The sequence below is a fragment of the Salmo salar genome, chromosome 04, assembly GCF_965601325.2.
Source record: "Salmo salar chromosome 04, fSalSal1, whole genome shotgun sequence".
Taxonomy (NCBI): domain Eukaryota; kingdom Metazoa; phylum Chordata; class Actinopteri; order Salmoniformes; family Salmonidae; genus Salmo; species Salmo salar.
The window spans coordinates 89,879,481-89,893,344 of NC_138294.1; the positions used below are offsets into that span (position 1 = coordinate 89,879,481).

The following is a 13,864-nucleotide window of genomic DNA, read 5'->3' on the forward strand; positions in this document are numbered from 1 at the left end:
TTGGTGCACGCGGGCACATATAGGAAGTCCCTTACCAGGCAGAAGGGAATTTCACTTTAACCCCTGCATCGGAGAGTTACAATGTTGCTATCACTATGCAGCCAACTACCTGTAGTAGGAAACCGAGTTTCTTATTAATAATATGCCACCTGTTATCATACATGGCACGACTACATAATTGTTACAATTACAATAACACTTATATAAGATATTTATTTATTTATTTTTGTCATTCTCCACACAGGCTTCCTGGTAGTTGTCGTCTCTTAGACATGGTAGCAAATTGTTTCAAATCTCTATAGATTACTTTTAGCTAAAATTAAATCCACTAGTAGTAGCTAGCTAAGGTTAACAGGCTAGGTTAGGCTACTGCCTTAATCGCTAATCATCTTTGTCACTCACAAAATACAAAACAATACAATAATTTCATTGGCAGATTCCTTTTTATTATTGTTTCACAATTGGATAATCCCACATAAAACACACACGTCAACATAGCTACCAAGGATAGTGGGAATGCACTTCAGGAGAAGCGGGAATGGGGTGGGGGCGGGAACTGCAGCAACGCTAATGAGCTGGTGGCTGGGGTGCCGCTGGTGATGTAGTAGCCGATCAGGGGCGCTGGAGGGCAGCAGCCAATTGTCAAAATGCCACCCCAAAATCAAGTGCCGCCTAATCTTGCCTAATGGGAGGGCCAGCCCTGCACCTCTGACATTGCCTAAACAAAACCAATGATTTTCTATGCAGTTCTGATTTAATCTAGATCTAAATTAGGCCCTCATTTTTGTTCAGTTACTTTGAGGTGGACAAATTAACATACGGCTTTACACAAGGCTGAGTTTTATTTACAAATCCAATTAACCCCACATCTCAGTTGGATCTTCCCAACAAACGCAAACGTTCCTACAATATTGGGAAGCTTGATGTTCAAATAGAGACCCAATTTTGTTTTCGGATAATGTTAGCAGGACAACATCCCTGACTTATGTTGGAACCTCCTGCCGACTATCCTTTTTATCCTTCATGAATTTTCGCTCATTTGGGAGTAAATCTTCTCCTTTTGCAATCTTATCCAGAATCTCAGGCTCTCCCTTCATTTTCTTCAACTCTACGATCCGATCCTCAAAGCCTGGCTTGCGTTCGTCCTCCTCTGTGCGAATGAGTATCTCAATGTACTCCACAGTGGACTGAGAGCTTGGTTTCAGGGCAACATCATTAAGTCTCTTGAGACAGTCAGAAGACTGCTTGATCAAATTCATCAGCGCGTCCTCAATCATATGAAACTCATCCTCACGTTTATCCAGCATCTCCTTGGTTTCATTAGACTTGTCCCATGCCTTCATGAAGTTGTCCTTCAGTTCTTGAATAGTCCTTTTCTCAGTCTTTGTTTCATATGTCAACAAGACTTTTTCCCTGTCGTGGTCAGTGGAAGAGCATTTTCCTGAACATTCGGTACAGTTGCCATCATCATCCATCACGGCACAACTTTTGATTTCATCCTCATTTGGGAGGAAACAGCAGGTGTGACATGTGAAATTGCATATCTTGCAGTTTGTTGCAAAGTCTTGGGATAATTTGCTTCTCTTCACCTGCAGCACATTTACCTCAGATTCAAAATCTTTGTTCTGTTTCATGTTCTCGTCCTCGTTCTCCAGACACTGTTTGAAGCTTTTGATCTCACTTAGCTTTGACAGACCTGCTGTGATCTGAGGGGTCAGGTGTGTCAATGTCTTCTCCAGAAGCTCACGTTCTTCCAGAACTTTCTTTGTCAGGGTCAGATCTTTACTCTCAATGCTTTCCAGTGCTTGGAAAAATTTCTTCATCTCCTTGAAAGTTGAACTCCATTGATCTGGACACTGGGCCTTATGATCATCATTGGAATCATCCTCTTCAGAGCTGCTCTCCGTCTCCTTTGAGAACACAAATGAACTGTTGAATTTGAAATGGGTTGGTAGCCCCTTCTTGTTTTTCTTACAAGGCAGATTTGCAGCTTTGATGGCCTCTAGCACCGGTATTTGCTTCCCATCTACAAATGTCACAAGCATCAGGATGTTTTCAGCAACATCCTTTCCAAAGATGGACAGGATGGAATCAAAGATGTATCTCTGGGAAGGACTGAGACGAACAAGTGTTGCCTGCACTACAAAGCAGAGTGCATCAATGTGATCAATCCCTAAAGGATGACACAAGAAATCCTTCAACATCTGGGTGAGCAATTTATCTTGAGCCATTCCTCTGGTGTCTCCGAACCCTGGTGTGTCAATGATGGTCAGAGAATAAGGAATCTGAAAGCCTGGCTGGTTGTAGAGCTCGTATGATGTCACAACCACAGTCTGGCTCTCAGCCTGTGATCTGTTGGTCACCTCATGGATGAGCTTAAAGCGGTAACGTTCTTCCCACTTTACCCCGAGAATGTAGTTTATCATGACATTGACCAGAGTTGTTTTTCCTGCACCTGTGGCCCCCAGAAGCAATATCACCTTGTTATTACCTTGCTCAACTTTCTTCCCAAATCTGTACTGGTCAAAACTGTCACTTACACCCAACTTCTGTTCCAGATTCAGCCAGTGGATTGAGGGGTTGCCCTTTTCCACCTTCTGGGATTTTGTGAGGAACTCCTCACTTTTTGCTCTGGTTGATTTGCTCGTCTTCGGTTGGGGATCAGAGACCCTAAGGGTAGTCAGCACAGTCTCAGAACTGGGTAGACTATTCCCTGCTTCGCCACAGTTAGCAAAGACTCTGATGCTGTATGCAGTGTCAGCCTCAAGTCCTTCCAGTGTACTCTCTCTAGTGGTGGTTTTCATGGTCTGCCACATCTGATTGTCTATAGCCTTTACATTCTTTCTGTATTCAACCACATAACCAATGACTTCAACATCATCTCCCGCTATGGTAGGAATGTCCCAGTTCACTCTGATACTTCCCGATTCTATCCTCTTCTTTGTGGGTGGTCCAGGGGGGCTACATGGGCGGGTCCTGAAATATTCTGTCCAGTCACTGGAGAGGCTCACACCAGGTCTGCACACTGCCTTGCAGCTAAAGCGGTACTTTTTGTAAGGGTCCAAACGACTGATGGTGACCTGGTTAGTTGTACCATCCGATTTCACCTCTGTCCACTCAGAGTCAGCCTGCTCAGCCTGGTACAAAACCTGGTACGACTCCACAGAGGTAACACCAAGGTTGGGAGGGTTGACTTGCAAGTGGACACAGTCATGCTCCAGACTCTTGATGGTGGGAACACCTGGCTTTGATGGCAGCTCAAACTGTTGACTCAAAAGTGTCCCTCTTTCATAGACATGGATGGAGGAAGCAGTGAGGTGTTTGTTTGGAATTGATGCAATGCAGAATGCAAGATTTTCTCTGCCTTTGTTTGAATCTTTGAAGTCTAGGAACAGATTTATGGTTTGCCTAGTTAGGGTCGTTACCTCCCCCGAGCGAAACCACTTTTCTGCTGTAGTCTTCCCGGCTGCGTTGGGATTGTAAGGTATCAGTGAAAAATCACTTTTTGATTCTTCCAGCAAGTAGTTCTCCAAGTCTAACACATACTCTTCTTTCTCCTTCAAATAGGAAAATGCAAAACACACTACAAAATCATTAGCTTTATCAAGCACTATTCCATCCAATTCACTGCTTGAGCACACAACTTGTACCTCTTTCATTATGTCAAGGTAAGAGCGAACAACATTCATCTCTCTCTCTCTGTCGTCCAGGTACGTGATCATGAGGTTATTCTGGAATGGAGAACGTTCTTTGCTGTTGAGCATTTTTATCAGCTCTTCCTCCTCCATTCCTCCTCCTCTTATGTTGGGAAGAACCTTGCAGAGACCTTTCTGGAACACCAGCTTGTACTCTGAGCACAAGTCCCTGAACTTGTTGATTTTGGCTTTGAGTTCAGGGAACTTGATAGCCATGTCTTCCTTCATCATGTCCTGGCATTGTACATCAGTATTGTCGAGTCCGTCCAAGAGTCGCTGTGCGCGACGCACCAGGCAAACACTGATCTGCCTGACTAGCTGGGCAGCTGCAGAGTCCAGGTTCTTGAGAGGATAGAGCCAGGCGGTCATGGGCACAGCATGTTCTCCGTTCTCCCCTAGCAGAAATGGCAGGCCAGCATACACCTTGATGGCATCTTCAAATGTGACAGGGTTGTTTTCTAGTGCCAAATCACCATGGAAAGTGCAGTTGAATTTATTGGTCTCTCTCTGCTCTTCCTCACTCATCTTCAAATTTGCCTGCCCTTCTATTGACATTTGAGGGATCTTTTTTATTGTGGCCTGCAGGTTTCCCTGGATGTCCTGGTGGTTCTCTCCTGAGGAAACCTCTTGGTCAAAAACGAAAAAGGCCTGCGCTCCAAACAGCAGGGCAGTCACCACATGGGTTGCAGAGCCCTCTTGTAAGACATTAGAATATTTCACATTTCCTACCCCCAGGTGGTCCATGGTCAACTGCTCGAAGCGAGTGGTGGTACGGTACTGCAGAGAAACCCTAGACTGACGCTTTGAGGTCTTTTTGTCATGTAGGAATTCAGCAGAACCCTTCACACTGACTAAGCCACCAAGGAAACTGGCGTCAAGAGATGCAGACACATTCAAAGCCTCTGACTTGGCTTCACTTGAGTCTGAAGCAATGATTTTGAAGTCAGTGTTTGGTTGTGGACGGACATTGATGTGTTTCTGCAGCATCTCAGAATCCCAGAGAGTGATACCTGCAGTTTAAAGAGAATGACCAAAGAACGTTTATTGTGAAAATTATACTCCAACGTGTACATGTGTAAATATTTCTATATGTAAACATGGTTAAATTCAAATAACTAATTGAAGGTAAATATTTAATTCAAAGTAAATATTCTAGGTGTCAACCCATAGTTAGAAAACCTACACCTCCTACACTCAGAAGTAAAAAATGCTCTGTAGCACCATTTGAACCAGTCTGGAAATGGGTTCTATCTGAAGCTTCTTTCAGGTCAAATAGAATCTGGGTACCAAATAAAGGGTGCTATTTGGAACCAGAAAGGTTCGAGATAGAACTCTATCTAGAATGTTCCCCTACAGCAGTCCTTCTCAAATAGTGGGGCGCGCCCCCCTGGGGGGGCTCGGAGCGATGCCAGGGGGGCGCGTGACCCCGGGGAACATGCTTTTTCTTGCCGCGGGGAGTATTTTTTTTTAACCGAACAAGAGCACACAGCACAGAGCAGGAGATATGAAGTGCAGATAACAAACCCTTAAGAGACACCATGGAAAAATATTTAACAGGGATGAAAAGAAAGGCGGAGAGAGACGGAGATAATGAGACAAACGTAAGTCTCCCGAAAGCTAAGACGAGGAAATATGACGAAGCGTATGTAGCGCTTGGCTTCACTGTGACTACGGTGGGAGACGAGGAAAGACCGGTATGTTTACTGTGTCTAAAAATGTTGGCAGCGGACAGCATGAAGCCAAATAAATTAAGGCGTCACTTATAGACATTACACCCCAATCACGCTGATAAGCCGCTTGAGTTTTTTCGAAAACGTGCCGAATATTGTCAACAATCGTCCCGCTTTGTGAATGCTTCTTCAGTAAACCAGCGAGCACTGTTAGCATCATATAAGGTGGCGTACCAAATTGCTCAGTGCAAAAAAAACCACTCCATAGCAGAGGAGCTGATACTGCCTGCAGCATTAGACATGGTCTCTGTCATGCTGGATGACGCAAGTGCTGCAAACGACCAGTCCAATGACACTGTCGCCAGACGTATAAATGACATTGCTAACAATCTTAAAGAACAGCTGGTAGATAAACTCAAAGACAAACGTTTTGCCTTACAGTTCGATGAAGCAACTGACAGCAACAAAGACTGTTTGTTTATCACTTATGTACGTTTTGACATGACAAACTCCCTGTGTGAGGATCTACCTTTTTGTAAATATGTCAGAGACAGAGCCACAGCTGAACAGCTGAAGAGCTATTCAAAATGCTGGACTGCTTTCTGACTGAGAATGGGCTAAAGTGGGAGAACTGCATTGGTGTTTGCAGTGATGGTGCACAGACCATGGCAGGGATGAGAAAAGGACTACGGGCACTCATCAAGAAGGCCTCACCTAATGCTGAGTGGACACACTGTTATACACAGAGAAGCACTGGCATCAAGGCACCTTTCCTCTGAATTAAGTGAGGTTATGACTGACATTGTAGGTGTAGTCAATTGAATAAAGACCAGACCACTAAAAACAAGAGTCTTCTCTGCTATCTGTGAGGAGATGGGAGCTGAACATCAAGCTGTGCTGTTTCACAGTGAAGCAAGGTGGCTGTCACGAGGAAAAGTCTTGTCCCGAGATTTTGAGCTCAGAGAGCAGATAAGAATGTTTTTGGAGCAGGAGCACAAGTATGACATCACAGAAACCTTTAGTGATGAGAACTTCCTGGCAAAACTGGCCTACCTGAGTGACATATTTGGAAAGCTAAATTAACTAAATCTACAGCTTCAAGGGAAAGATAAACACCTCCCTCAGGTCACAGACAAGATCAGCTCTTTCACTCGAAAGCTTGCAATGTGGGGCAGGCGACTTGATGAAGGAAATACTGATTCATTCCAGAACCTGCATGAATTTGTTGACACTACTGACTATGATGCCACCTCAGTGATTCCATATATTAAGGAGCATATTTCATCACTGATGGGATTCTTTAAAAAGTACTTCCCTGAAAACAGTTCCCAATATGACTGGGTGAGAGATCCTTTCAATGCACCAGCTCCAACTGGTTTCAGCTCTGCAGAGGAGGACCAGTTCATTGATATGACGTCTGACTCCACATTCAGACAGGTTCACATCACAGACACTGAGTGAATTCTGGCTGAGTGTAGAGAGGTAGTATCCACTCTTAGGGCAGAGGGCCATGGGCATTCTTCTTCCTTTTGCAACATCTTATCTTTGTGAGACTGGCTTCTCTGCTGTTGCTGCACTGAAGACCAAGTACAGGTCCCAGCTAAACATTGAGCAGGAGCTGAGAGTTGCAGTATCATGCTTCAAACCCCGCTTGGAAAAGCTGTGCTCTGCAAAACGTGCTCATTGTAGCTATTAATCCTGACTTCCTCATTTTGATTTAAAAAAAAAAAATCTGCACAAATTGTTTTATTCATTTTTGTTTTATAGGTCAAAATGTTTCATATATTGTGCTCCTGAGTTAATGTTGCTGATCAATTTGAATTTATTATTATTTATTGATTATATTTAATTTTATTTTGCAGTATCAAATGGTCAAAACATTTTTACAGTTTAAATAAGGGTTGAATTTTTTTTTACATTTCAGGCAAATTGATGCACTTGAAGTCTTTTCTGTTACAAACTAAAAAAAACAATGTTAATAAAGTTATTCTTTGTTGTAAGTTGATCTATATATATAAATTTTTTTTCTTTAATGTTAATAAGGATACAATGTTATGCAGAGGTGTACTTATAACAATTTTATAGACAAATGATACTATTTACAGTCGCGGCGGAGAGTTGGGGGGGCGCGAAATGTTTACTTCTTCCTAGGGGGGGGCGTAACAGAAAATAATTGAGAAGCACTGCCCTACAGGGACAAATAGTGCCACATTACACTCTCAGAAGGAAAAAAAAGGGTAATCTTTGTCATTGACAGCATTACTACAATATGAACACTTCAAAAACAACCTGCATGACATCACTCTTTTGTCCCAAGTGTGTCCTCTAGCTTTTCTTACTCTGTGGTAACCATAGAGATGCACCAGAAAGCTCATCTCTCTCTGCAATGGCCGATTCTGTGACAGCATCATAGAGGACTTTATTGCCCAAAAGCCTGTTTTAGCATGGGCAGCTCCATTCAGGACTTTCACCATTTTGAAGTATTCAACTGGGAGATACTTCCTTTGGGTTAAGGAAGGATTACATAATTCAATCTGGGTCCTCTGGAGGGATCAGACAGAATATAATCGCTGCCAACTGGTGAGGTTAGCATAGCGCTAACTTATGCCATGTTATCTGATGGGACCAGCTACAATTTAGCATTCTGTCACGTGCAAGTAAATCAACAATTTTAATTAGCTGAGACTCATTTTGAGCTGGAGAAACTGTTTACATTTAAATGGTTGCTTATGTTCACAAGTATGTCCCCAATGTCTTCAACTTCTATGAGTGTATTAGCAGTTTGTAAATAAACTGAAAAGGTGCATATCACCACCTACTGTGTGAAGTGTGTACAGTATAGTCTGAACAGGTATAAAGCCAAGGTTGGTGATTTACTGACATCTGCAGTTATGGAATGTCTGTTCAGGAGTGCAATTCATTGGCTGACCCCTCCTGCTGATTCTTCCTAAATCCGTAGAAACTACTTTAAAATGGTGAAAGCCCTCAATGGTGTTCTCTGTGCTAGAACAGTGTGCCCTCTATCCAACTCAGTGGTGGAAACACTGTCAATGAATTCAAGATGATGCACACTGATTACCTCCAAACCAAAGAGGAATAGTTTCCTGTACCTGGAATGAGGACATCTCTACGACAGTCATACAGCATCCCCAGCTGGAAGGGTCGGCCCAGAGCGGCTAGCTCGATGGTCTCCGAGTCAGACATGACTCAGTGTTCTGAAAACATATCAGAACTGGGGTTACTTCAGCAGCCCCGGTATTAGAAAATTGCAACAGATAATATGGCTGTCAACATAAAAATCATAGTTATTTTGCTCATTGCCCAGACAATGCAGCGTGTGTAAATTATCACTGATACAGTATGTTATGCAAACATTTGAGTCACTCACATCTTTGTTCTCCAGTCTTGTTGTTCTTTCTGAACAGGAAGAGGACTCTGGAGCCCTAACGATTGGTGCTCTTATTTCTTTGGGGGAAAAAAACAAAGACACTGAACATGTTGATGGTTTTCTGGTGGACATAATACAGTCTTAATTAAAACAATCCACCTTAAGTTGACTTAAGTAATGTACCAAACTGAAAAAAATAGAGGACATATATTACAAATGTGAGTAGAAAATACAGAAGTTTCTCTACACTCTGGATTTGTTTTTCAGCAAAACAGCAGCCACACCTCTTGTTTTGGCATACAGCTTCGCTTTTTGATGAGGCTGGTAACCCTAAAATTCTAGAAGGACTGTCAGTCAGCGCTCTAGATGATATTCACAGGATAGTTTTGAAAATGTATTTGGAAGCTATATATGGTTTACATGTTAACAGAATAACCTACAATGTTTTTTCAGCTTTACTCACAGGACAATGGCATACAACCCAGCGTAGGCATGGCGTATAGGCCTAGTGTTTTCATTTTTTGTTGAAATGTTTTTTTGTATTCATTCAGGTTCACAGTGCGGACCAAACCAAGGTTTGGTAGGTATACCTGTACCGTTACAGCCCTATCCTAGTATACAGACACAACCAGGTCAACTCAACTGTAAAGAAACATTTTAAATGTTCACATAACAGCGCAACACAACTTCAAACACGACAGACAAGAAGTTACATAGCCCCCTAGGCTATATGAATATAAAGAGACTTGAGCCAAAGAAAAATGGACTTGTGGAATGGAATGAGTTATCAGACCTCGTCAATTCTACCATTACGTAACATTTGAGGACACAATTTAAAGGCCTATGTATTTCATGTTTTGTTCACTGTACAATATAACCACAAGGCTGACCATCTTTCCCCCCTCTTTCTGGCTGCCCTCCCCCTTCTTGCAGGTTCACCTCTCAAAAATGCAACAATAGAAAAAGTAGCTAAATGAATAAAGAGTAAAAATAAAAGCACAATTACATTATTTCACAAATTTAATAATGGGCAGTTCTTCACAAATAGTCACATAGACTATATGGAAATAACACGAGCCAAGCATGTTTACATGTAGAATGATATAGGTTATAAGACCTATGATTCATTTCATTAGTTCTACTACCTCAGCATTGCTCATTTTATTAAGGTTTAAATATGTTGTAGTGAAGTTCAGCTTCAGTCCACTGGGTGGCGCTGAGTCACTGTCAGAAGATATGTGCTTCAGTCAGAAAAACATTTGCTCATCTCTTCGTTCTCAGCTAGCTACAGAAGCTAGCTAGCTACAGAAACGAAACCCATCAAATACACTTGCTGGAAATAACTACTTTTCCTAATATCATGACTTCTATCAACATTCTTAGCTTGCCCATTCACTAAATATACTGTTAAATAACTCAGACTGACATCCAATACCTTTAGGATACTGAACGCTAACTTATTAGCATTAGCCTACCCTTATGCTGATGGGGACTAGTTAGCTACCGCCAAACATGCAGCTAACTGCTGCTGCACTGCCTTTCTGGCTGTTCTACCCTCTCCACCTCATTCACTACTAACTCAACCTGATCACTTTTTTTTGCCTCTTTAAGAAGAATTTCTGGAGTATCCATAGTTGCTGTTTTATGCTGAGGTGTTTTACTGAGTGATGACATTGACATCTAACCGGTGCTGTAGAGGTGGGGGTTAAGGGACAGGAGTGGTCCACTGTGTTATATCTCTACCAAACACAGCAGACACTGAGTCACACCAGGGGCTTCTTGCAGTGCCTGCTACTGCCTAGCAAAGTATATTGGATAGTTTATTTTTGTCATTAAAATGTGCATAGCGCAAGTGATGAATCCTGAATAAAATGTGTGGATTTTTCTGTGTCAGAAGAGATCCGGCAACAAGGCATCAATAGAATCTATTTATTGCAAAGCTACAGATTCTCAGATATTGACAGGCATTGGTTTTGAAAAGCATTTGATGGCAGCAGCCAGGTAAACAAAACCAAAGACTGCTAACAGGGCTATTAAAATCATTGTCATTTGTGTGAACTATCCCTTTAAGCACATCATTTGAGGAAAATAAAACAGGCAGTGCAATTGTAGATATTAAAAGTATACAATGATTGTGTACTTTCTCCAATAATTCATTGTGGATAAATTAACTGTTTATGCCCTTGTCTCTTAATATTTGAATACATTTATACAGTTCTGTGATCTCCTTTTGCATTTTCTTTTTCCTGCTTTATCCTGGTCCTTTCATCCTTCTCTCGCTGTCTACTGTGTTCTATTAATTTTAGTCTTTGGATCTCGATCTCCCGTCTTCGTTTTTCTTCCATCTTTTTTTCTGTTTCCATTCTCACTTTCTCAGCAAGGAGTTGCTTGTTTTCCTCTTCAGTCCTCCTCTTTTCCTCCTCCACTTTCTGTTTTTCAGTTTTGGCTTGATCGAGGTCTCTCTCTGCCTTATCCGCTCGATCTTTTGACCAGTCTCCACCCATTCGCTTGTTGGTCTCTGACTTTCTTAGAGATGATGTGAAAATAACAACAAAAATAGACAGTGAATGCTCTTGCTAGCAAAGCAGTAATTTTGTACTGTCTGATTTGTGAGTTGACCTTCGTGCCTGCTCCCATCCCCTAATATTCTGTATTTCTTTTGACTCATTTGAATACAGTCAGACCAGAAAAGCCACATCCCAGAAGGGCAGATAAGCGGAAACCCTGATTAGAAGCACCTGCTGCTCATCTGTTTCTTTACAGATGTTGTCACTACACACTGAAGGCTGTAAAGCCGACACATCTGTGTGCGCTATCCCTGATGCAGTGAAAATTACAAAAAACATAGAATAATGAAGAAAGATTTATGCGACAACTTACACCAGCGGGTTTTACGCACCAGCCAAGCCTCTGGGAGAGCGCGATGGTTCTCTTTTGTTCAATAAAGCATACACATTATTACAGCTATTGTCCGGGATTGGTACATACATATTTAACAAAAAATATATAATTACATTTAAATTAATGACACAGTATAACCAGCAATTTGAAGAATATAACTTATAAATACGTCATGAGCTTACGATTGTTTATTTTGGGTTCTAATGGGGAAAAAGACACTTATTTTACTCCATTGTTTATAAATATAAAAAACCTATGTATAGATTCAAAAGATGGTTAAAACTATAATGCAGATGTCATGGACTGTCAGTCCTGGCATCTGGAGCACATTCTTGAATTTGAGAGGGGTTACATTTCCCTAGCCCCATCCCTCAGCTGCGGACCACAATAAGTGGTGGGACGGACAATGTTATTTCTCAACTATCAATTCAAGTAACAATTAAAGCTACAATTAAAACTACATTTGGTGAAACAGCGCCTTTGATATTGTTTTAGTGATGAAACGCAGGAGACAAGTTGTGTCAGATGGAAGAAAGGTGTTCTTCCTTTGAAGTAACTTCGTTGTTGTAATATTCCAAACGGACGTGCCAGTTTCACCAAATGCGGATTGTAGCTTTAATGATTGGACAGTAAAGGTTTTGCTTAGCAACCATTTAGGCTTATCGAAATGAAATAAGGGTTAGTAGCCTACCTTAAATCAACGAAGCTTTCCGATGGATGTCAACCAGACAGAAATCACAAGTAGATGTACAAAATAGAAGCCAAGTAGAGCCCATAGGTCGGGATGTATCTCTACCAAGATGTAGACCGGGAGTGACACCCTGTTTTATAGACCAAATCACAGAGTTTCTAAACCCAGAGGTGCAACATCACGAGACTTCCAGGAACGCTTGTGAAACAGACTGAACAGAACATGCCGGGATTTGGTGCTTGAGAAGTCAATGACAGAAGTGAAAATATCTTCCTTAGTTGTTCATTTTCACAAAATCAAAAGGAAAAACCTAGATTCGAGACAATTTCTTAAGTAGTTGAACATGTTATTTCACTAATCTCGTGAAAGTAATAAACTGACACGTTTTAATTTTAGTCAAAAACAAGTTTATATCGAAGGACTACCTTTGATTTTCCTGCTTGCACATGCGCAATTCGGCGCAAGATGACCATTAGACCCGATGACTTGCTTCTACGCCTGAGCTTTGACAGCCAACGTCGCCATGACATCACCTACAAGTGTAGTCGCGGATTTGAATAGGATAATCATTTTTAGCTTATCTTCATACTGTATTGTCTTTGACCAAATCTCTCTTTCTTGTAATATATGTGACCACCCCACCCAAACACTCTTCTTGTAAATCACATGACTAAAGGTAAGCCTCTGACTGCAGTCCGAATTCAAAGGGTGCATTCCAAACATGTAAAAAACACCCTCTCCCCTCAAATTAAGTGGACACTTCAAATCAAATCAAATGTATTTGTCACATACACGTGTTTAGCATATGTTATTGCTGGTGTAGCGAAATGGGTTGTTTTTACAGGGTCAGCCATAGTAGTACGGTGCCCCTGGAGCAAATAAAGGTTAAGTTCCTTGCTCAAGGGCACATCGACCGATTTTTCACCTGGTCGGCTTGATTATTCAAACCATCAACCGCTCGGTTACTGGCCCAACGGTCTAACCGCTAGGCTACCTGCCGCCCTGATGACATATCATGACGAATGATGAGTTGACACTTGCAGGGCAAGGGGCGAGGGAAGAATGAATACATTTTAAATGGACGTGCCCTTGCCCAGAAATGTGTCACTAGTTCGTCCCACGGTTGTGTTTTCTGTCATCATGGAACCACCGGTAGCTGTTGTGTGTGCCTTATATGCGACACAGTGAATGATGATTGCATTTCATGTTTTGGCTAGAAGACAACACATCCGCAGATATCGAATGCTAGCCATCGGAGGATATCAGGTAAATCGAAAACTACAATGTATAAATGTGATGCCAGGACAAGTTGTATGCTCTAGCTAACGTTTCCAAAAGCTAACCAGACAAAAACATCATTACTTTTCCGATATGTGCTTGTGCTGTCGTGAATTAGTAGCACAATTTCTAACTTATTTACATTCATTTTTACTTATACTTGTATTTTGACCTCTCCATTTTGATGTTGGTTTCACGTTTTGGCTGCCTTTTCTTAGCGGATGATTAATCATCACAAATT

The 13,864-nt window shown here is 41.7% G+C and overlaps 1 protein-coding gene across 3 annotated transcripts; it reads right to left on the reverse strand.

The window, feature by feature from the left end:
- Nucleotides 1–436: 436 nt before the first annotated feature.
- On the reverse strand, nt 437–12,487 carry LOC145878682 (uncharacterized). Of its 3 annotated transcripts, none has more exons than XM_082974803.1 (3): nt 12,346–12,487; nt 8,476–8,580; nt 437–4,705 (listed from the first exon to the last, which is right to left on the reverse strand). In XM_082974803.1, exons 2-3 carry the CDS (start codon nt 8,567–8,569, stop codon nt 984–986), a joined length of 3,816 nt encoding a protein of 1,271 aa, XP_082830929.1. In that variant the 5' UTR covers nt 8,570–8,580; nt 12,346–12,487; the 3' UTR covers nt 437–983. The 3 variants fall into 3 exon arrangements, 2 of the variants coding, with proteins under 2 accessions (XP_082830929.1, XP_082830928.1); XM_082974802.1 differs by lacking the exon at nt 12,346–12,487 and adding an exon at nt 8,754–8,922; XR_014392231.1 differs by lacking the exons at nt 437–4,705; nt 8,476–8,580 and adding an exon at nt 10,667–11,279.
- Between the last annotated feature and the right edge of the window lie 1,377 nt (nt 12,488–13,864).

What these genes read in the sequence shown, in the direction of transcription:
- LOC145878682 (XM_082974803.1), bottom strand. Translation starts at nt 8,569, where the DNA reads ATGTCTGACTCGGAGACCATCGAGCTAGCCGCTCTGGGCCGACCCTTC. An exon ending in TAGAGATGTCCTCATTCCAG is followed by an intron (nt 4,706 to 8,475) that starts GTACAGGAAACT and finishes TTTAAACTGCAG; the next exon opens with GTATCACTCTCTGGGATTCT.